The sequence below is a fragment of the Oncorhynchus kisutch genome, linkage group LG13 (genome assembly GCF_002021735.2).
Source record: "Oncorhynchus kisutch isolate 150728-3 linkage group LG13, Okis_V2, whole genome shotgun sequence".
Taxonomy (NCBI): Eukaryota; Metazoa; Chordata; class Actinopteri; order Salmoniformes; family Salmonidae; genus Oncorhynchus; species Oncorhynchus kisutch.
Window position 1 is genome coordinate 50730863 of NC_034186.2, and position 24454 is coordinate 50755316.

At 42.7% G+C, this 24454-nt stretch overlaps 1 protein-coding gene across 4 annotated transcripts; it reads right to left on the minus strand.

Moving 5' to 3' along the window:
* Positions 1 to 1467: 1467 nt before the first annotated feature.
* On the minus strand, positions 1468 to 20671 carry LOC109902220 (F-box/LRR-repeat protein 4). Of its 4 annotated transcripts, none has more exons than XM_031786513.1 (10): positions 20521 to 20657; positions 16358 to 16536; positions 15579 to 15858; positions 15062 to 15404; positions 12629 to 12965; positions 11179 to 11423; positions 10538 to 10751; positions 4174 to 4245; positions 3691 to 4003; positions 1468 to 3448 (listed from the first exon to the last, which is right to left on the minus strand). In XM_031786513.1, exons 2-10 carry the CDS (start codon positions 16361 to 16363, stop codon positions 3285 to 3287), a joined length of 1974 nt encoding a protein of 657 aa, XP_031642373.1. In that variant the 5' UTR covers positions 16364 to 16536; positions 20521 to 20657; the 3' UTR covers positions 1468 to 3284. The 4 variants fall into 4 exon arrangements, with proteins under 4 accessions (XP_031642373.1, XP_020353979.1, XP_020353978.1 ...); XM_020498390.2 differs by lacking the exon at positions 16358 to 16536 and adding an exon at positions 19331 to 19402; XM_020498389.2 differs by lacking the exon at positions 16358 to 16536 and having other exon boundaries at positions 20521 to 20671.
* Positions 20672 to 24454: the final 3783 nt, after the last annotated feature.

Consider the following 24454-nt stretch of genomic DNA (forward strand, 5'->3'; position numbering starts at 1 on the left):
CGGACCTTTTCCGCCTAGTTCCAGCAACTATGATGGGATCCATCAGTAACCAGGCCAAGCTTGGTTTGGTTCGGCTCAGTAGTGTGAAAGCTCTCATTATGCCATGCTTAGATATTTGCTTGTTAGACCAGCAGTAACCACAATAGTTCAACATCATCTGTTGGGAAAGTTCACATCTGCTCCTTCCTTGTTTAGGGTTAAAAAAAATAGACTTCAGAACTTTTAATTTAAGAGGCAATAATTTCATCCAGACTTTTTACTTCTAGATTCATCTGGCCTGGCTCTTGCAAAACAAATACAAGCTAAACTAATTGCTGAGGATCCCCTACGGATGCATTAGGATTATAGTAGAGCATGACAGTGAAAAATCAAGCCGCTGCATTGAGCAGAAAGTCTCCATGAATCACGTCTTGTGTGTGTGTGTGTGTGTGTGGGGGGGGGGGGGGGGGGGGGACAGGCAGCGGCAGTGGTAGTGGCGTATCAGTAATCATCGGGGAGGCAGTCCAAATGAATACTTCACCGGCAGCCGCCTCGTTCTCCATCATTAGGGCACATTACAGGGCCACAATATACATCATTAAACCGGGCACAAACAATTTATTAAAAGGCAATTAAGGAGACAAGAGTATGTCACTTCTCCCTGTAGTATTAATAGGCAGTAAAACGGCAGAGGCTTAAGGCTAATGCTGAACTTCCAGTCAACCTGACTAATGGCCTCTAGTTGTTCCAAAAAAACAAGATGACCCTTTGCCTGGCTACCCAAACTCCTTGCCCTGGCCTAATGCTTTGCCACGCCCACAGACATTAGTTTCTTCTCTGCAATGAGTCTGGATCTGAGTAACTCCATGACAATTTCTAGAACGGAAAAAACATTCTAACCGTTCTGATTGGTCCCAGAAACCGATGGGCTGAGCAAAGAGCCAGAACACACGTGTCTAAAGCCGATGGGTAAATGGGTGAAAATGTGTCAATGACTTGGTTACTCCGATTGGTTAGAGGTGATCCAATCACTGATTACTTTGTTTGGTACAACACCCCTCAATTTGACATCACCACAAACGACTTCAATGACGGCAATCTCAGACTGAAGTTCGTAGCAAACGAAAGAGTGTCGGCAAAAAAAATCTGTTTGAGTTGTAAGGCAAGAAGACTCTACCCCTACCCTTCAATATAGTTATTTCTGTTGAGTCACCGCTCATGAGAAGGCACCTCAGAAAAAAAGGTTCTACATCAAACCTTTTTCATGTAAAGAACCTTGTCATTTTAGGGTTCGTTGTTGGGTGAAATGGTTCCAAGAAGAATTATCCTACAAGGGACAAGCCAGAGAACACTGTATGGCACCTTTCTATTTACAGAGTGATCAAAACAAGGTGGTGTAATGTCAGCACAATGTACACTATGAGCCATAAATACAAGGCAGTCAAACCTGGCATTTCAATGGACATACAGTTGGGGATAAATATGTAGTCTCAGTCATCAACCTTCTGTTTATTTCAAATTAAAGCACCCAGTTTTGTCGTAGTAGAGGTGCAAACTTTTTTCAATACTTTAGAGCGGGTATTTGCCGGCGAGTCTTGATGACACCACACCTGACATTCACACTTAGTTAAGGGTACATTACTAAAGTTTTTACAAATGGCACAAAGTTTGACCACACACACACATCCAAAACTAACTGGGAAAGGTCAATCACTGCAAAAAATAGCAGGTCCACATAAATAAATGCCTTTAAATAAAAGTAGCATTACAATGTGAAAATTGTGGTGACTTTAGTCAACTAGTGACCGGACAAAGGAGAGGAACTAGATTTGTGTAGCAGGATGACAGATTGTGTGTGTTTGTTGTGTGCGTGTTCGTTGTACGAGTGTTAACATTAATATGTTTTTCAATAGTTTGCCTGTGCAGGTTACTTTAGTGATTTGAGTGTGACCAGACCACGTTTCCACAGATAAAAGAAAATGTAATCGAAAAAAGCAGACGTTCACATAACTGCCACTTAATAAAAAGGGAATTGAAAGATGGAGATAAGATTCTGTTTAAAATAAATATGGCTTTGCATGTGTCAATCAAGATGACAGATCTGCATGGGTTTCTTCACTGGTCAAATAAAGCTATAGTGAGGGACCTGGGATTTGCTAGTAACTTTGGTAGAGGGCCGGAAGCAAAGCATTACAAATCACTGACACACATGGACACCACATTCAGTCATGAATATAAGGCACAAAAATACTTCACATACTAGCTAGCATGTGCTCAAAATGAAACTTCAGGTTTTGCATAAAAGGTAGATTCAGCTATACAAATTTCAGTAGGGCCGATATCCACAACAACAATAGATAGTGAAGAGAGGGGATAAGAGAGGCTAATCTACTCCGCAGTAGTTGCCCCTCGACTATAACATTTGCAGGAGAGTGAAACGACCTCCCATGCACATGCGAAGATGCTCTGTATGGGAATGTAGGTGCTCACAAGTACAGCCTATTGTATAGCGTTTATTCCTCAATAGCTTTGTTTCACACTGCTGCTCGTATCGCTGAGTCTCAGTTTAAAGGAAATGCTTCGTAGCATTGGAGATGTGCAATAATATACTACAAGATCAATAAATAATTAAGGAAAGTGATATAATTTTACAATCATACAATTTGCACAATATTCAACATCAAATACACCCCAAAAATGTTTTGTCTCAGTATCAGTGCCAAATGTAATTTTTATGAACTCCCATAATTTATGTTGTCTCAGAACAAACTGTGGCAGTGGAAATCAAACAGGACTCAAATGTTTCGCTGACAAAAATAAATAAAACAAATTAAAACAATATAAACAAAATAAAAACCCTGAGATTTCAGATTCAGATGTAACATTGAGGTCACCCATTTTACTAAATGCGTCACAGGGGGGGGGGGGGGGGGGGGGCAGATGACAAGCAGCCACCAGATGTGTCAGTTACGAGCTGACCAATGATGAAATCTAGTGGCTTTGGCAGCCGTGACCCTGATTTCAACCAGTTTTACTCTTAAGACTCTTTCTTGCATTCAGCAGCTTGACACGAGGAGACTGTGTTGAGGTGTGGGTGAGGTGTTCAGCTGATGCTTAGGGCACCACAACACAACACTCCTAACCATTCAGTCCACATTACAATAGGCCTCAGTGCTCTCAGCCATCAGGCCCATTCATTCTACCCACTGGAAATCCAGTAGTACTCTACCCTGCTAGTCTAAATTAGCACCTCCCCCTGGTGTCCCTGTGTCACTGCCCCTGTGTGAGGGTGGGGCTGAGCGTGGTCACTGGGTAAAGCTCTTCTTGATGGCCACGTTGGGGAAGAGTCCGCAGAGCTCTTGGACGATGCGGGCGTCCACCTGCGAGCAGAAGGACACGTCCAGGAGGAGGAGCTTAGGACACGCCTGCAGCAGCTTCCTCAGGGAAGAGGAGCTTACCATCCGGGTGCCTGTCAATCAACAACACAAACATACCACAGGAGTGAGCAACATTAATGTGACCACTCAGAAATACATAGATTAATCAGATAGGCAATTACAGACAAATAATAGTGAATACTGTGTTTTAAACGCTCCAAGTAAAATACGATATCAAATATCGGGTGTGAACATAAAATGACTTTATATAAACTTGTGTGAGACTGAGAGAAAGAGATACAGATTAAGAAAGAAAGGGGGAGGTAGTACCCACCCAATATGTCGAGGTGCTGCAGTGCGGGGCAGTTGGCAGCCAGCTCCTCAATGTCCGAGTCGCACACGGTGCGGTTGGCGGTGAGGAAGAGCTTCCTCAGGCACGGCAGGTTGCGGGCCAGGTGCTGGAAGCAGCCCGAGCTGCTCTGCAGTGTGGAGCACCAGCCCAGGTCCAACTCCTCCAGTAGTCTGCACCCTGCAGCCAGCTCGGCCAGGCCACGCTCCGTCAGGTTTCTGCAGCGCCACAGGTCCAGGGAGCGCAGTGAGCGGCAGCGGACAGCCAGCATACTGGCCACCACGTCATAGTCGTCTATCTGAAAGGAGAACATAGGGGTGGTGACCTCAGGGCTGTCAGCTAACATAGAATGACTGAATCAATTGTCATGATTCTTGATTGTGGTTAAGAGTTAAGCTGATCCTATAAATGTATATCTGGCACAAGAGAAGGGTATGATAGTGAGTGCATTTGTGGGGGGAATCTTACCATCACACAGCTCCCCAGGTTGAGGTGTCTCAGCTCAATGCAGAACGTTAGGATGCTCAACATGGCTGTTTGCTGCAGCAACATAAACAAAGCAAGAGAGAGAAAATGTCACGGAGTTAAGTTTCTATCAACTCACCCAAAATATGATGATTGCACCTCTTTTTGTACACACACAGTAAAATGAGACTCAGGAATGTGTGTCAAAGGTTTCACTTCAAAAAGTACAATAAAAACAGGTCTACCCATGTTATTCAATATCTCTCCAAGATGACTTGGTCTGGCAAACACACAACAACAGTATTAGGGTAGTATAACATTTCAAAACGTAAATAAATACATTTGCTTATCACCTATCCACCATTGCAAGACAGGGATAGAGGTGAGATTTCAATGTGGAACTGTCAACATGCCACCGAATGGCAATTGAGTGTGCGTGCCGTGTGCTTTAGCAAATATCTCGAACGTATACGTGTGTGTGTGTTGTGGTCTCTTTCTTTGCCTTTTGACAGTCAGAGAACTATTTAATTATACCAGCGACAGCTTAATGACAGACAACAGGGCTGGATGACACATAGGACTGCAGACACACACACAGCCTGCTCAGTCTGCCTGCAGTAAACAACCCGAAAGCCTAGACCTCAACCTCACTGCACTGGAAAGACTACGGTATGGTGTCTGCCTTAGGAAAAGGCTGAAACATGAAAACAACACTCAGAAATGCTCTGTAAGGTTTTGTAGCAAGCCTGGGCGAGAACAGTGACCCGAGCTCTGAGTTCATTACAAATGATGACAGTAGAGAATTAGTCATACGTAAACCACAATGATGCCATCCACAGGTCATACATCTAATAGGAAACTCAACTACCTCTTAACCCATACACACCGCCAATATACCCATGTGCATTAGCCTAAAAATAAGGCATAACTTGTGTTACAACATCGTCTCAGTATATGCAACTCAGCAAACGCTTTTAACCAAAGTGACAATGCAGTGAGTGCATACATTTTTTGTGTGTGATCTCTGTGGGAAATGAATCCACAACATTAGCGCCGGCATCATGCTTAAGTTATGGGTGCCCCAAGGTTCGATACTCGGCCCACTACTGTTTACAATCTATATAAATAACATCGGTAATGCTGTAAAATGCAGATGAAACGGTGTTCCATTGAACCATCGGTTGGCCAAGCCTTTTCACACTTGAAGTCTGATTATAAGCACTGCGGAGGACACTATTGGATCTGAAGCTAGTACTAAATTCAAACAAAACACATGCTTTTGTAGAACAGGAGAGAAATGCTGTTTAATGGCATGAAGTCTTCATAAAATAATTGCCTCCACACTTCTATGGTTGGATTTTTGGTAGGCTACTTTGAAGCAGGGTAAGACTTTCCTCGTTAAAGGGAAGTAAAACTTTCAGGTTTCAAACAATTGGCACAACGGTCTAAGGCACTGCATCTCAGTGCTAGAGACCCTGGTTCGAATCCAGGCTGTATCACAACCAGCCGTGATTGGGAGTCACATAGAGCGGAGCACAATTGGCCTAGCATCGTCCGGGTTAGGGTTTGGCTGGGGTAGGCGGTCATTGTAAATAAGAATTTGTTCTTAACTTGTTAAATAAAGGTTAACTAAAAAATGTTCAATGCAGCCTCATGCTTACATTGCAAAGTGGTGAGTGACGCGCTAGTAGCCTGCCTACCGTTGACTATAGCCAATGCACTCGAATGGCAAATGGGAGGCTCGCTTTAATTACGAGTTGAGAAATACAAATTGTAACTCTTTTTAAAGTGTGGCCATCAAAACAGTTAACAATTCTAAATGCAATCGTGTGCTATTTGTTACGCAATGACTGGGCTTATAAAATGATGTTTCACTCCAGTAGGCTCCCAGCTTTTTGAGGAGCTGCTCTCGAGCTGTCTGACAGTTGACAGGCCATTCCGCTCCTCAGACTAGGCTCTGTATGATGTACGCGTGTGATAAGTAAGATGCATGATTATGGCTAACGAAAATACACACTTGCCAATTTAATTCCAGTAAATTATGCAAATTAACCTACAGACCGATAAGCATGACCGGTCAAATGCATTTTTGGTGGCTAACCGATTCGCATCCCTATTTAGCATACAGTGCCTTCAGAAAGTATTCACACCCCATTGCTTTTTTCAAATTTTATTGTGTTACAGCCTGAATTTAAAATGTATTAAATTTAGATTTTATGTCATAATACGCCATAATGTCAAAGTGGAATGTTTTTCAAAATGTTTACAAATTATAATAAAAAATTAAAAGCTGCAAGGTCTGGAGTCAATAAGTATTCAACCCCTTTGTTCATGGCAAGCCAAAATAAGTTCAGGAGTAAACATTTGCTTAACAAATCACAAATTGCATGGTGTGCAATAGTGTTTAACCCTTTAAACCCCAATATAAATTCTAGAATGCTGCTGTAGATTACTGAGAATTTTCAAGATAAAGCTCATTCTCACACAGACACAGACACAAACAGACACAGCTCCAAAACAAAGAACAAAATGACAATTACAAGTTAACTTATTATCGAATAGGTTGGGCTCTTTAAAACTATGACACCACATTCATGTCAATGGGAATAATACTCATTTTGTCTTCCATTGTGTAAAGACAACAAAAAACCCTAGAGTTTTACATTTCAGTACATCTGACTAAATTACTCACCTAAAAATGTACCAAGTACAACCTATACTTATAAATATTATTTACATATGAATAAATCAAATTATCCAAAATGTGATCAGAGGACAATATCCAGAAACTATTTCAAAACACACACACAAAGTAGTCCATTTGATTGACAATGATTCTTACTTCTGTAACAATGTAGAAATGCAAACAACTATTCAGAGCCTACAATATTTCAAAATGTAGGTAACCTCTCTCAATAAGATTTAGTACAGACCAGGGCTGACACAAAATGTAGGTAACCTCTCTCAATAAGATTTAGTACAGACCAGGGCTGACACAAAATGTAGGTAACCTCTCTCAATAAGATTTAGTACAGACCAGGGCTGACACAAAATGTAGGTAACCTCTCTCAATAAGATTTAGTACAGACCAGGGCTGACACAAAATGTAGAAATAGTAGCCTACTTTGACCTTTCAGTGACTGCAACAAGTATTAGATAGAGACGGAAAAAGAGAATATACAAAACACAACACTGTTCAGAGACAAAAGACTTGTAGGACAAATTCATATTTCACACTGTCACTTTAGCGTTTGCATTTAGCCTACAACATGGAACTTCTAGATGCATGGCCCCATCCTGCAAAGTGGCATAGACCACCCAAAAGGAGGTTTCTACATATCTCCCATTTTTTACACTGCGTCCACTCTGGATACACACAAAACACCCTCTCTTGTGCCCTTCAAACTTCACCTGCTTTCAAATGAGCTACATCTTGGTCCACACACCCTGGTGCCACACCCGTCTCCCCTTTTCCTGCAACTGTAGCAATATCAAAGTGAATGCACAAGCAGCATTTTGAATGCCTTCAGGGACCAGAGCCTGTGTTTTCTGGGAAGGGGCCTTTGCAGGATCCCTCATAAAATGTACGCTTATGATGGCAATGTTGAGCATCCCCCAAAACACATACGTCCACCATTTTCTACCTGTGCGTCCAACATTGTAATAGCGCCTCAGTTGGTCAAGATGGTCAACCCCGCCCACATTCTTGTTGTAATCCATTACAAGCTCTGGAACAGATAGAAGTTCCTACTGCTTTTAAAAACAACTCCAAAACCCATGCCACTGTCACTTTAGGCCCAGGCTGTGTGGTACACGGGTGAATGGTGGGACTTAAGGCAGACACGCCTCTCCCTCTACTCTTGTCTCCCTCCTCTTCACATCTCTATCCCTCCAATTATTTCTAACTCCTATTCCTCCCTGCCTTTTACTGCTGAGCCCTGACTCTCCACATCACTTCCCTCACTTTCACTGACCTGGAAGAACAGTAACAGAGGGAGAGGAGAGGAGCAACAAATAGGATACAATTGTAGTCAGGAACATAATCTCTCTCCCCGTCTCGCTCTTCCTTCCTCTACACACACTCTCTTCCTAATAAGGGGTGTCCATAATAAATTGTGTGATAAAGTTAGCTACATGCCTCCCATTCCACACATGCACGCACACACACACACACACTCTCTCTCTCCTCCAATCAACTCTTGCTTTCTTGCCTGAGACTAACTACAGAGTTCACCAATGTTAGGTGATTTATTACGAAGCTGGGACAGTTTCCAAATGAACTGCATCGGTAGAAACGGGACAAAACAAGCAACTGGCTATCTGCACCTAGCAAACCATAACCTAAGACCGACAGATAAACACAATTTACTCTAGCCTTCATTGCAGTGGCTAGTTAGCAGGTTGTCTGTAGTAGTGAAAGTGACAGCTGAGGTTGACGTTTCGTGAGCGCCGTCCAAATGTACCGCTACACACAACTTTTCTTGCCTGACAGATTAACTAATTAGCTGTAGCAAGCAGTTTCCATATAATTACATTGGTAGAAACAAGAGAAGACAAGCAACTAGTTAGTTGACTATATACAGCTAACGTTAAACACTGCAACTATTTCCATGAGACAGAGAGCAATCATTCGAGCTTGACCACTGGCACAGATGTGCAACCAAATGATGATTTACTAATCAAATCAAATTTATTTATATAGCCCTTCGTACATCAGCTGATATCTCAAAGTGCTGTACAGAAACCCAGCCTAAAACCCCAAACAGCAAGCAATGCAGGTGTAGAAGCACGGTGGCTAGGAAAAACTCCCTAGAAAGGCCAATACCTAGGAAGAAACCTAGAGAGGAACCAGGCTAATCTGTGAGCTATTCCCCAAGTTTCACAGCATCAAACATTGAAGACACCAAACTGCTGTTTACTTATTTCACTCACCTCGACATCATCACTTTTCGAAGAGCAAGGACGTGTGCGAATCACCAACCAACAAAGATAAAGCCTCTTTCACAGTGAAAAGTCATGTCTGCTTCTGCGATGTCATATTCAATAATGACAGGGTTTTTTTAAGTAAAAATGACAGCATACCCTGTTTCCGGTTGATGACAACAGCTACGGCAATACGACAACAGGTTGTTAGAAAGTTCATTTTTCAATATTGACAGATATTGTTAGGAAAACAAGGACGTTCGTGGCGTTACAGTAATTTAAAGAAAGGCCGTTGACGGCCGTTTGGGTTGTAAAAGTTAATATGATTTTTGAAAGACTACCTCATCTCTGTACCCCAAACATACAGATAATTGTAAGGTCCCTCAGTTGAGCACTGAATTTCAAGCACATATTCTACCACAAAGACCAGGGAGGCTTTCCAATACCTCACAAAGAAGGGCACTTATTGGTAGATGGGAAAAAGAAAAAAAGCAGACAGTGAATATCCCTTTGACCATGGTGAAGTTACTCATTACACTTTGGATGGTGTATCAATACACCCAGTCACTACAAAGATACAGGCGTCCTTCCTAACTCAGTTGCCGGAGAGGAAGGAAACCACGAGGCCAATGGTGACTTTAAAACAGTTAACGTTAGAGTTGAATGGCTGTGATGGGAGAAAACTGAGGACATTGTAGTTATGCCACAACACTAACCAATTGACAGAGTGCAAAGAAGGAAGCCTGTACAGAATAAATATATTCCAAAACAAGCTTCCTGTTTGCAACAAGGCACTACTATAATACTGCAAAAAATGTAAAAGCAATTCACTTTTTGTTCCGAATACAAAGTGTTGTGTTTGGGGCAAATCCAATACAACACATTACTGAGTACCACTCTCCATATTTTCAAACATAGTGGTGGTATGCTTGTAATCATTAAGGACTGGGGAGTCTTTCAGGATAAAAAAAATCTAATGGAACGGAGCTAAGCAACAGGCAAAATCAGTGAAGACAGTGAATGTGGCAGAGTTACAGTTTTGACTTAAATCTACTTGAAAATATATGGCAAGACCTGAAAATGGTTGTCTAGCAATGATCAACAACCAATTTGACATGGCTTGAATAATATTGAAAGGAACAAATGGGCAAATGTTGCACAATACAGGTGTGGAAAGCGCTTAGATATTTACCTAGGAAGACTCACAGCTGTAATCATTGCCAAAAGGTACTTCTACAAAGTATTGACTCAGGGGTGTGAATACTTATGTAAATTAGATATTTCTGTATTTAATTTTCAATACATTTGCAAAAAGTTTTCACTGTCAATATGGGGTATTGTGTGTAGATGGGTGATTTTGTATTTTTATTTAATACATTTTGAATTCAGGCTGTAACAACAAAATCTGGAATAAGTCCAGGGTTCCATTCAGAAGGCACTGTACCTCTATCTTTGTGCGGTAGAGCACTAGCCGGCGCAGTTGGGTGAGCTTGGAGATGTGTGTAAAGGCCTGGGGGTGGAGGCGGTCGCACGAGGACAGGTTGAGCTCCTGCAGCCCGGGACACGTCTGGGAGATGACCTCCAGACACGGTTCACTCAGGAAGTGACAACACGACAGCTCCAGACACACCAGGCTCCCGCCACATGCCTTCATGAAGCTGAGGGGGAGGAGGGGGAGGAAGTCAGACCTGTGTTGTGGCGTGGCAACACAATATTAACAGGGAAGTTCCGGATTTGACAAGTTTATGTTAGTTTCAGTCTCAAGATTTATTAGTTGCATATACGGGATACACATGGTGTACACCGTCCAACAAAAAAATGCTTACTTGCAGGTTCCTTCTCGACAATGCAACAACAATAAATAATAAAAGGTAAGAATATGAACATAAAGTAAATGGCTCAGTAGAATAAAGATTTTAGCACAAGTAAAATACAGAAAGGTACAATTTATAGTCCAATATTTACACAGATGGCTCCTCACCCTGAAATCAACAGAAGTGATGGGCACACACATGCCGCACTGAAGACGGACACCAATGAACCACAAATGTCCAGATCCTCTAGCCCCCCAACCCCATAACTCACCTGCTGAAGCCAGTGAGGGTGAGGGCTCCACGGTTGCCGGTCCAGGAGAGGTTGAGTCTCTGGAGCAGGGTGCAGCGGCCCTGCAGGTGGCCCAGGGAGGTGTCACTGAGGCGAGCCCAGTATGGCTGCAGGCTCAGCTGGATGTACTGGAGGGGGTCACAGCAGTGCTGGTGGAGTAGCTTACAGGTCTGGGTTAGGCGACATAGGTCGGGCAGGGTCAGGTGGCTGACTATCAGCTGGATCAACTGCAGGGGGAGAGGGAGGGAGAGATAATTACAGAAAGAGAATAAGAGAGAAGGGAGGATGGTGGGAGAGGGGGGGGTAGAGGGAGAGAGAAATATAAATAATGGAGGAAGAGAGAGGGATAAGGAAAGCAAGAAAGAAAGCAAGACAAATGTAAACAGACGGGATGATGTCAGGAAGAGCAGATGAATATAAAAAAAAGTGTATGTGGCACACACACACACACACACACACACACACACACACACACACACACACACACACACACACACACACACACACACACACAAAGCAATATTCTTGTGGCAGTGAGTTTCAGTGTGGCAGTGAATCTGCTTGTTTGTGCAATATGGATGTGTGCTTCTCTCAGTAAGACAGAGGTAGAGAGAGAATAGATGTGTGTATGTGTGCAGTGAATAAACAATACCCTGTTGAACACAGTGTATCAGCAAGCAGATAATAGCTATATTGTATTACACACACACACACACACCGGTCTGGAGAGTAGTACATAAAACCAAGAGAATAGCCAGTGTTTTTAAGCTTGTCTTAGAAAATATGACATGTCTTTATGACATGAAAATTACTAAGCATAATATCAAATATCTCCATGGGTCCAAGCCAGTATGTTTAGGTCTATGGGAGATATCTTTTGTCCAATTAAGTCCTTGCAAAGTGCAAAAACTGCCCAAGATATCCTAAGCATAAACATTTTCAGGACTACACTCAAAGCTGCAATGTGTCACTTTTTGGGCGACCCGACCGAATTCACATTAAAAAAAATCTATATCACATTCTCATTAAAAGCAAGTATAAGAAGCATTATATCTGTTCTATGTGTGCTATTTCTATGCTTCCATTAAGTTTCACTTCTGCATATTTTACTTTCAGTTTTGTACACCAGTTTCAAACAGCTGAATATACAATATTTTTGGTTATGGAAAATGGTTTAGATGGTACAACGATTCTCTACACTGTACTTGCTTGTTTTAGTCACAAACTGAAATCAGGCGAACTATTCACATTTTTGCAACCAGGAAATGGCGGAGCGATTTCAGCATAGTCCATCTTTAAAAACAAAGAGAGAATTGTTTGGAAAACAGCATCTTGCAATTGTCCTGCAACTATTGCTGTTTCGTGGACAGAAAATGCAGCCATATACGAGTGTTGTAGTATATGTGAGTGTCTAATAGCGTATTCTCCCTACCTCGTAGGGCAGTTTATCGAAGTATCCATTCCCCAGGTTAATGTGCTTGCCATCCCCGGCCTGTCGGAAGGAGGCTCCCGGGTCAGACAGCTCCTCATCACTGTCACTCAGGTCACAGATGTCGATCCTGGGCATCTTATAAAGGGAGAGGATGGGCCTCTCTTTCTGGCCGCGCAGGACGACGGCGTCCAGCTCTGTGTAGTACTTTAGCAGGGAGCTGTTGACCTCCACGCGGATCAAATTGGTGGGGAAGCTCAGCTGCTTGATGCTGGGGGAGAACTGCCTGGCCTGGGGGGTCAGCACCTTGGTGGGCTCCTCAGCCCACAACACCTCCCACCTGGGGACAGACAGAGGTACACCTCTCAGGAGGTACACACACACTCACCACTCTTTAGTCTGAGACATTCAGGGCAGTTTTCCCATACACATACTAAGCCTAATCCTGAACTAATAAAACGTGCTCAATGGAGAATCGAAGTGGAAGTGCTTCTTATTCCGAGACTAGGCTTAATCTGTGTCCGGGAAACCAGCCCATAGTGAACAAACACAAATTTCGTTGTGGTCCTCTGTAGCTCAGTTATTAGAGCATGGCTATTGCAACGCCAGGCATGTAAAAAATAACATAAGAAATGTGCACCCATGACTTTAAAAAGGTCCAATGCAGCCGTTTTAATCTCAATATCAAATCATTTATGGGTAACAATTAAGAACCTTACTGTGATTACTTTTGACCATTTTAAATTGATAACAAACAAAATAGCTTCTTAGCAAAGAGCAGTTTCTCAAGCAATCATTTTTCTAGGACTGTCAGAGTGGTCTGAGTGGGGAGGGGGAAACTGAAAACTAGCTGTTATTGGCAGAAAGGTTTGGAACTCTATCTTATTGGTCTATTAACTAATTAATAGAATAACTCCATTCCACAATTGAGAGCATCTTGGCTGCATCATTGCTTGGTTTGACAACTGCACCTCCCTCGATCGCATGGCACTACAGAGGGTGGTGCGGACAGCCCAGTACATCACTGGGGCCGAGCTCCCTGCCATCCAGGACCTCTATATCAGATGGTGTGAAAGGAAGGCGCGGATAATTGTTAAAGAATCCAGGCACCCAAGCCATAGACTGTTCTCTCTGTTTACACACAGCAACTGGTACCGGAGCAACAAGTATGACACCAACAGGCTCCTGAACAGCTTCTATCACCAAGCCATAAGACTGCTAAACAGATAACAAAATGGCTACTATCTGCATTGAACCTTGTACTACATTTTTATTTTTGCACAGACTATGCACACACTCACTCTATGCCCAATCAGTCCTTAATTTGCTCACACACACACAAATACTGACTGTAAACACACACATGCTAGTCTGTTACATATCCTGAAGCCTAAAACTCCAATTAAACGGTGTCTCAAATAGCCGATCGTCCCTTTTAATAGTCGGGCATCGGCACACATTTTAGCCTGTTTCAAATAAACGTTGGGTCTAAATGAATTGTTTGAGGTTACCATGGACACAGCTTTGATATTCCTACAGTCATGTGCATTAAAAACATTCTTTAAAAATGCTGTCTTCGATGCTAGCCATGGCGCCACCAAAAAGAAAACACGGCTTGTGATTACCGGTACCGCTCTCCATGGTGCTGAATGGCGAAATTGGAGTGTATGATAGTGTATGATAGGCAGCTTAGTCTTTGCAAGTCTGACCTGCGATAGATTTCTTATTATAATGGTCACAACAAACAATGTGGTAGTCTTTTCAAAATTGTATTGAGCAAGCGCTGTGTGCATTAAGGAAATAGACGACTGACTCAAATAGAAGCCTGTCTCATAATACGCACCGGTTGTGTTGAGAGATTGAAGTAAACGAACAATCCCGGCTATTAACTTAAGTTTTACGGTATATATTTTTTTTAAACCTTCATTTTACCAGGTAAGTTGACTGAGAACACATTCTCATTTACAGCAACGACCTGGGGAATAGTTACAGGGGAGAGGAGGGGGGATGAACGAGCCAATTGTAAGCTGGGGATGATTAGGTGACCGTGATGGTATGTGGGCCAAATTGGAAATTTAGCCAGGACACCAGGGTGAACACCTCTACTCTTACGATAATTGTCATGGGATCTTTAGTGACCATAGAGTCAGGACACCCGTTTAACATCCCATTCGAAAGACCCCAATTACTGCTCTGGGGCATTGGGATCTTTTTTTTTTAGACCAGAGGAAAGGGTGCCTCCTACTGGCCCACCAACACCACTTCCAGCAGCATCTGGTCTTCCATCCAGGGACCTACCTGGACCAACCCTGCTTAGCTTCAGAAGCAAGCCAGCAGTGGGATGCAGGGTGGTATATAGGGAAGGTGTGAAAGTGGCTATGGATGAAAAGCAGAGATTTCACAATAGAAGAGTCCCACACCACCACTGATCCTTACCTGACGTCTGTGGGAGGGTTCTGAGAGAAGGGGTTGAGGGAGCAGGCCATGATCTGGACAATAGCCCCCGGGTGGTAGGTCTCCAGCACCTCCACAGCTGTGGGGTAGACGGGCTCCTCGAAGGCCAGCTCGATGTAGTCCTGGCTATGGAAGGCCTTGGGCGTGCGGCGGAAGGGCAGAGGTGCGCTGGCACACTGCTCCCACCACGTCCCGTAGGCCCTGAACACGGCCGTCTGGGTAAAGTCCCCAGAGCTGGGGTAGACGTTGGGCATGCCGGCCAGGTTCCACATGGTGTACGACATGCTGTTCTCACTGCCGTAGTGGGAACTGAAGTCCAGCACCTCTATAGGATAGGATAAGGTTAGTCCATCTGATCCCAATCCACCAGACAAAAGCACACAAACACACATTTTGGGAGGAGCACAGTGTCAGCTCCAGTGCAGCACACCTGGAGCTATTTTAAGGGGTTGGACTAAGTGCCTTTCTCAAGGGCACAATAGCAGGTGAAAGATTATACCTTTGGCATACTGTTCCACCTCCACACTGATGGGCAGGGTGGCCCGCTGGCCTGACTCCACGGCCCGCCTGCTGGTCAGCGCCTCACCCCGAGTTCCGCTCCTGGACCGGCGCCGCAGACAGATATAGTAAAACATGCTCAGAAGGGTTAGCATAGGGAACAGTGGGTCAGGGGAGCAGTGGGCTGGGTGTGGCTTGTGGGATGAGGCCCCAGAAGCCCGCCTGGCTCGGGAGGTCGTGCTCAACACAGCGCAGGCTACAGGCCTAGCCACATACAGGACCTGTGGGTTAGGGAAAGAGACAAAAAGACACACAAGGCAAGAGTTAGAAAAGCAAGACAGAAAAAGATTCCCCATTGATCTTCAAGTGCTAGTAGTAAAACCTTGGGCATATTCTTTTTTTTCTTCACAAATTCTTCACAAATAAGCAAATGTATCTGTCTAAGTAATGGATCGAAGTCAACTTTATAGCTTGCCATTACAATAAGATTTTATAAAAAACTAAATGTTATTGAGTTCTTGACCTCACAATAAGCCAGATTCAAGTAACTTACACTGTGGTTCTGAAACTTGAAGCATTGTGGCACAATCAATAATTGCATAATTAATTTCAATCTTAATTTGAACAAGAGGGCTTTGTGTTGGAGCCTATTTCTTCCTATTTAAGAAATAAAAAGGTAGGCCTACCGGTTTGACAGAAAGATGTAGGCTATAGGCTGATATGTCCATAGATTTGGTCGTTCAATTACTCCACCCACCATGCACTCTTTGAATAGCCTACCTCCATGTCAGTGAAGGGCTGTTAAGTTAAATCCAAGACTCAAATTGAGGGGGTATGAGAGGGTGCCATAAGCCTGCCTTTTATTAAAGAAAATGTCAATAAGCAGAGGCCGTCTTTGTCGTCTTAAAACAGTGCCTTCGGAAAGTACTTTTCCCACGTTGTTAGGTTACAGCCTTGTTCTAAAATTGATTGGGGGAAAAAAAACAATGACAAAGAAACAGGTTAAGACATTTTCTCTAATTTATTTAAAATAAAAAATAAAAACGAAAATATCACATTTACTTAAGTATTCAGACCCTTTACTCAGTACTTTGTTGAAGCCTTGAGTCTTCTTGGGTATGACGCTACAAGCTTGGCACATCTGTATTTGGAGAGTATCTCCCATTTCTTTTCTGCAGATCCTCTTAAGCTCTGTCAGGTTTGATGGGGATGCACAGCTATTTTCAGGTCTCTCCAGAGATGTTCGATCGGGTTCAAGTTCCAGCTCTGGCTGGGCCACTCAAAGACATTCAGAGACTTGTCCCGAAGCCACTCCCGCATTGTGTTGGCTGTGTGCTTAGGGTTATTGTCCTGTTGGAAGGTAAACCGTCGCCCTAGTTGGAGGTCCCGAGCACTCTGGAGCAAGTTTTCATCAAGGATCTCTCTATACTTTGCTCCGCTCATCTTTGCCTCAATACTGACTAGTCTCCCAGTCCCTGCCGCTGAAAAACATCCCCACAGCATGATAACCACCATGCTTCACAGTAGGGATGGTGCCAGGTTTCCTCCAGACGTGATGCTTGGCATTCAGGCCTGAGTTCAATCTTGGTTTCATCAGACCAGAGAATCTTGCTTCTCATGGTCAGAGTCTTTAGGTGACTTTTGGCAAACTCCAAGTGGGCTGTCATGTGCCTTTTACTGAGGTGGGGCTTCCGTCTGGTCACTCTACCATAAAGGCCTGATCGGTGGAATGCTGCAGAGATGGATGTCCTTTTGGAAGGTCCTCTGTGGAGATGGGAGAAACTCTGGAGTTCTGTCAGAGTGACCATCGGGTTCTTGGTCACCTCCCTGACCAAGGCCCTTCTCCCCCGAATGCTCAGTTTGGCCAGGCAGCCAGCTCTAGGAAGAGTCTTGGTGGTTCCAAACTTCTTTGATTTAAGAATGATGGAGGCCACTGTGTCCTTGGGGACATTCAATGCTGCAGACATGTTTTGGTACCCTTCCCCAGATCTGTGCCTCGACATAATCCTGTCTAAGAGGTCTACGGACAATTCCTTCGACCTCATGGCTTGGTTTTTACTCTGACATGCACTGTCAACTGTGGGACCTTATATAGGTAGGTGTGTGCCCTTCCAAATCATGTCCAATAAATTGAATTTAACACAGGTGGACACCAATCAAGTTGTAGAAACATCTCAAGGAAGATCAATGGAAACAGGATGCACCTGAGCTTAAAGGGTCTGATTACTACTGTAAATAAGGTATCCGTTTTTGTATTTTTAATACATTTCTAAAAATCCGTTTTTTTGCGTCATAATTATGGGGTATTGTGTGTAGATTGCTGAGGATTTTTAAATTTAATCCATTTAAGAATAAGGGCAGTAACGTAACAAAATGTGTAAAAAGTGAAGGGGTCTGAATACTTTCCGAAGGCACTGTATAACAGCGCTTTGGTCCGCAATGTTTTATGCTAGAAACAAGCTGTAAAATACAGAGGAAAGACGTGACTCGGATGCATATGGGAATATCATTGTTTAGTTGACATTCAGAGGCTGAGCTACAACCTTCTATAGCCGAAGAAACAAAAACTAGACTTTACTTGGGAAGTAATCTAATTGTCACCATCATTTGATTAAGCTACTCACTTTTTGAACAATAAAATATGTTTAAACCCAGACAGCTTTTAGGGAAACACTTGTAACCTTCTCTTATTAGGTTAAGCCACGGAAGAAGAGTAGCCAGCAGTTAAAACTTACATTTTTATGCTTGAGTAGACCTACTCTGTCTGCGTAGGCCTAACTTTTGAAGGTACCAAGCTCAGATTCCTAATGAAGTCTTAGATTAATTATTAACAGGGACAGTTTCGTTGCAAACAAGACACACTGATTTGGCATGCAATTCCACGTCATTCTATGTCATTTTAATACCACACAAATGACAGAAACTGTCCCTGTTAATAATTAAATCTGAGGCGTAATTAGGAATCTGAGCTTGGTACTTTCAAAAGTTAGGCCTGCCCAGACAGAGTATGCTTACCCACGCAGACAAATGTAAGCCAGCAAATACGATGATAGATTCACCCAATGTTTTTACTATAAATGAGATCTTTCCACCCCTACTCTTCTCCACAGTGAACCCACAACCTTCTGGCTCGCAGCCCTGAGCACTATCAAAATTTCTGCATTGCCATGTAACGCTAACAGGACAAAAAGTCAAAGAAGTGAAGGCAAATGGTAGACATGTTCTCTGCTATCCATATTGTTTTAATTATTATTTGGGGTATAGAGGAGGGTCACTTGTTTTTCAAAGCATTCAGGGAGAGTTTAGGTTAAATATATTTTGCTTGAGGGAGGGCCATCCATTTTCATTTCAGAGGTCAGACTTTCTCCATGTAACCCTTATGATAACATTTACTCCCTAAACTATTCTCTACCTTAGCAGTATGTATGTTTTTTGGTTTGCTGTCTGTTTCTTCACAACGAACAGATGTTTGCTACAGTACCACTCTGCCACACGGTGGAGAAAATGGGCTAACTCTCCTTGATAACTAGTCCTGATGATGTCACTTTGGTTGGAGGTATGTAGCAAATGGGCTCAAGGAGAGGGATATACTACAAAGGAAGATCAATGAGTTAGCCAGCTAACTTCTCTAAATATTCTGAAAAAAACATTTACATTTTATTTTTTAAGATGAGCATGGTCTGATTTGACCCAACAACCAAAAACATATATTTCTTAGTTTAGCTTTTCTAATGAACCAGATAGCTGGCTTACTTATTGATTCTGTGGTTCTGTGTCGTCAGTTGGTAGAGCATGGTGCTTGCAACATCAGGACTGTGGGTTCTACTGGGAACAGTATGAAGAAAACACATTCTGAAAATGTATGCACTCACTACTAGAAATCACTCTGGATAAGAGTGTCTGCTAAATGACTAAAATGCTAAATGTAGTACACCCCTCAGTTTTTGGTCAGATAGCACACAAAACACTCCCCAATGAGATCACACCACTCATGTTATTATCGAAGTTCACACTGTAGTTTCAGTGTTACACAAAAAACGCCTAGCCTAGGCTTAATGTTATACATGTCTAAATTGAGGAAGAACTGCTGTCGTACTTCCTGCCTAACCATTCGGTTTTCCAATAACACAATCTTCCTCTTTGGTTAGGCCTAGGCTATATCAATGTCATAAAGCAATCATAAATTATAGCCTGCTCCACCACATGAATTTAGTCTCAAACCAACAGATTGGAAAGCAAGTTTCCTTGCAAAGATACTGGCAAAAGGATCAAAACATTTCAGCACCAGATAGATAACACCTTCAAAAAGTAAAATTATTGTATTATTGATAAACAATACTTAAAAGTTGAGCTGAAACATCAAAGCTTTAGATGTTCCTTCACAGATGTGTATCAAATGATCTTTCCTCTACTTCCCTCTCCGTGGGCCTACCCCCACCCCAGACAATTTTTGTAGCTAGAATCCCTTTAGTTTCCACAAATTCTTGACATAGCTAGCTAAGCTAACCCTACCTCAAACATCTGTCAACTAGCGACAGAACATGCCATTGCAGCAATGCCAGATATAGCTTGTTACGTCGTCGTCGTTGTTGTTTTTACGTTAATTAGTTGTTCTTGTGATGAACTATAGCTAGCTAATGAGAAACCCTGGAACACACATTAACGTTAATCACCCAGGAATGTGGCTAGGTTAGCTGTGATTATCTTGACATATGGTGGACCAAAAATAAACATCATTTCAGCTAAAATTGATGCAAATGCTCACTTAATCTAATATTCAGAAGACATGATAATATGACGTTTGTAACTGAATAACATGTAAGTGGATATTGTAGCCAGATAGCTAACGTTAGCTAGCATGATTTGTCTAGCTAGCAAACGACCAACTACTGTGGCAGAATCAATAATAAGAACAAACATAAAGAGGTTTAATATGTACTTACGTTAACAGTAGATCAAATTAAGCATTCATATAGCAAGACTGTCTTTGTTCCATATCTGAGATTATTTTAGCAGAAATCCTAAAACGGCAGACTTTTGTTCTCACTTCTGTTTACATCGAGTATTAATGCCTATGAAGCAGAGCATTGTGGGAATTATAGTCTTTTGTACTGGAAATATATTTATTCTGGTTGTGTGTGTGATTATAATCAGGAATTTAAAAAAAGTGTGAATAAAACATTTGTCTGTCAGAATTGACTGAGAATGTAGTGGTGTGACATTTATCCTCTCCTAACAGAGCACTCTCCTGCCACAACCTGCCTCTGACCTCTCAAGGCAGAGGGACTGCATTGTTGGCTGTCTGTCACTCACTCACTCACTCACTCACTCACACACACACACACACACACACACACACACACACACACACACACACACACACACACACACACACACACACACACACACACACACACACACACACACACACACACACACACACACACACACACACACACACACACACACACACACACACACACACAGAGAGAGAGATATTAATGGATGCTTCTGGTCATGTCTTGGCTAGAATTTGCATAGATGAATGACTTGTCCAGTCACTTTGTCTCTCTGGTGCATTGAGGCCCTATTGTCACCACAAAAGAGCAGTGGGTCTCTACGGAACCCTCAGCAGCCAATCACAAGCCAAGCTCTCATTAGCAGGCGTCCTTTGTGGGTGAAGAGAGCCGATTAATTACCTTTGACTAACAGAGCTGCATTTCTCTCTTTCTATCAATTTGAACCTTTTGGGGTTTTTTTTGTTAAAAAAGAAATACATCATTTTCATGAACATCAAAAACTTTTTTATCTTTGAAGCTTTAATTTCAATTCAAATAGCCAAATATATTTGGCATCATAAATTAATTGACACGATTAGCATATTTTTCTTGTCAGACAAAAATGAGAAAGGAGAACAATTCAATGCGTTCAATTATATTATATGTTAAAAATTGTAATAATTTCCTTTGATTATTTCTTATCCCTAGAATCGGCTTTGAGACTGCTGCGGTCATTGGACACTGGCTGAGGTACATTACCAAGACACTGGAACAGAGGAGAGTATCAGAGGAGAAGCTGGTGTCCATCCAGCTGCAGAGTTAACGAGAGAAGAGGGGGATGATTTGGAGCCAGCAGGCACCGGGGCTGCCAGTTCTGTGATTGACAGTTCCTCAAGGCATCACCGCCGCCTAGCCTGTCTACTGTCAGGCCTTTGTTCCGGCCCACTGTGCACACATGCATATACACATGGGTGAGCACACACAAATGCAAATGACCACACACATATAGACACACACACAAAAAAAGTTCATTTCTGTCCCTGTGCTTTGCCCCAGCTGTCAGAAGCTTAGTTAAATCATGAATCTGCCCCTCTTGCCTCTGCGGAGATGCTAAAGAGGGAGTCAGACTAACCTAATGTAAAATACTGGCTTGCTTAGCGAGTACCACTTCCTCCCGATTCGGCCCATACCTGGCGCAAACTCGGGACCTCTGCCTTACTAGAACATGTGATCATCCTCCTGAAGCGTCTTACCGGTCGGTGCCACACTTCAAGCTGGCTATTCGCTGGGGCAAGTGGGGACACTTCAAGCTGAGGAGAAAGTTTCACACATCCACATGTGCTACATTCACCCCTCAAACTTACTCAACAGTGACCCCAGCGTTGAGCAGAGCGCAACTGTAGGTTTGGGTCACGGCACCATTGTAAAGGACGTCACGCTGCTTGCTTAGTGAGTACCACCTCCCGATTTGGCCCCACATTCTGGGTGGGGGGTGGGTGGGTGGGTGGGGGGGGGGTGTCGGGGGAGGTTCTCTTCTGCACTGTTCAACAAATCCAGTAAATGTCGAGGAGAAGTTCAGAGGGAGTGTAGCCTTGTTATCATCCAAAAGCGGAAGTCACATCACAGGCTTCCTTCCATTTCCCATGGAAACCGACAGACAGTAGGGAGAGAAGCCACTCTGCATTGTTATAGCCATGCTCAACTTCCCAGGCAGCCTTAGTCAAGCCACATGGGGTAACATCTCATGGGGTGCATAGAACATCCAGCCATGCCTAGTGCCCATCCCCTTCGACATTAGCATAGAATCTGACCAATGCCATGCCTTACCATAGAAATAGATAGGGTGCACTCAGTATGTTCACCAACCCTCATCGAAGTTGAATACAGAAAACAGACAATGGTAGACAATGTCAAAATATTATATATATATATATATTAGATTTTTCTCACGTCAAATAAGTCAGCGGTCAAACGTCCCAGTATTAGAAACTTGACTTCCAGGTGCCAGCATGTTTATTATTCACATGCATTTGATATCCCAACAGGTGTTAACAAATGTATGCTGCACATCACCCCAGCATGATGCTCGACTGAAGTCACATCACAGGCTGCTGCACAAGGTATCCTCTACAAACACAGAGGGTAAAGAAAGGTGAAGAAAGACTGAGGTTGAAAAGAGAGGAGGTAATGTGTAAGTGGGGGGGGGGGGGGGGGGGGGGGGAGCAGTGAATGCACGGAATAATAGAGGTGGGTAGGTGTATACTGTATCAAGATGAAGACTAGAAGAGAAGATGAAGGAAATGTCAAGAAAGTGAGTGGAATGGCACAGAAACACAGCAAAAGACACACACACTCACCTGAAATCATACACCTATTGCGTTACAACCAAGGGCACAGGAGGTTGTAGGAGGAGATGCTAGGGGGAAAAAAAACAAAAAGGACTGAAGACGAAGAAGACCATTCTTTGCATTTTTTTATCTGATATACAGTTGAAGTCAGAAGTTCACATACACTTGGAGTCATTAAAACTTGTTTTTCAACCACTACACAAATTTATTGTTAACAAACTACAGCTTTGGCAAGTCGGTTAGGACATCTACCTTGTGCATGACACAAGTAATTTTTCCAACAATTGTTTACAAACTGATTATTTCACTTATAATTCACTGTATCACAATTCCAGTGGGTCAGAAGTTTACATACACTAAGTTGACTGTGCCTTTAAACAACTTGGAAAATTCCAGAAAATTATGTCATGGCTTTAGAAGCTTCTGATAGGCTAATTGACATCAACATTTTTACAAACTAATAAAAAATGTCTTGCGTCAACAAGTATTCAACCCCTTTTGTTATGGCAAGGCTAAGTAAGTTTAGGAGTAAAAATGTGCTTAAGACACAAAATAAATTGCATGGACTCACTGTGTGCAAATAGTTAACATGATTTTTGAACGACTACCTCATCTCTGTTCCCCACACAAGGTCCCTCAGTCGAGCAGTGAATTTCAAACACAGATTCTACCACAAAGACTTGCAAAGAAGGGCACCCACAGTTGAAGTCGGAAGTTTACACACACTTAGTTTGGAGTCATTAAAAATAATTTTTCTTGTTAACAAACTATAGTTTTGGCAAGTCGGTTAGGACATCTACTTTGTGCATGACACAAGTCATTTTTCCAACAATTGTTTACAGACAGATTATTTCACTTATAATTCACTGTATCACAATTCCAGTGAATTTCAGAAGTTTACATACACTACGTTGACTGTGCCTTTAAACAGCTTGGAAAATTCCAGAAAATGATGTCATGGTTTTGGAAGCTTCTGATAGGCTAATTGACATCATTTGAGTCAATTGGAGGTGTACCTGTGGATGTATTTCAAGGCCTACCTTCAAACTCAGTGCCTCTTTGCTTGACATCATGGGAAAATCAAAAGAAATCAGCCAAGACCTAAAAAAAATAATTGTAGACCTCCACAAGTCTGGTTCATCCTTGGGAGCAATTTCCAAACACCTGAAGGTACCACATTCATCTGTACAAACAAATAGTACGCAAGTATAAACACCATGGGACCACGCAGCCATCATACCGCTCAGGAA

Excerpts from the sequence above, each read along its gene's own strand:
- LOC109902220 (XM_031786512.1), bottom strand. The coding sequence starts at position 16,305 with ATGGACATATCAGCCTATAGCCTACATCTTTCTGTCAAACCG. Across the intron at positions 15,859-16,263 it reads TACATCTTTCTGTCAAACCG|GTCCTGTATGTGGCTAGGCC; the intron begins GTAGGCCTACCT and ends CCTAACCCACAG. Across the intron at positions 10,752-11,178 it reads ACCCTCACTGGCTTCAGCAG|CTTCATGAAGGCATGTGGCG; the intron begins GTGAGTTATGGG and ends CCTCCCCCTCAG.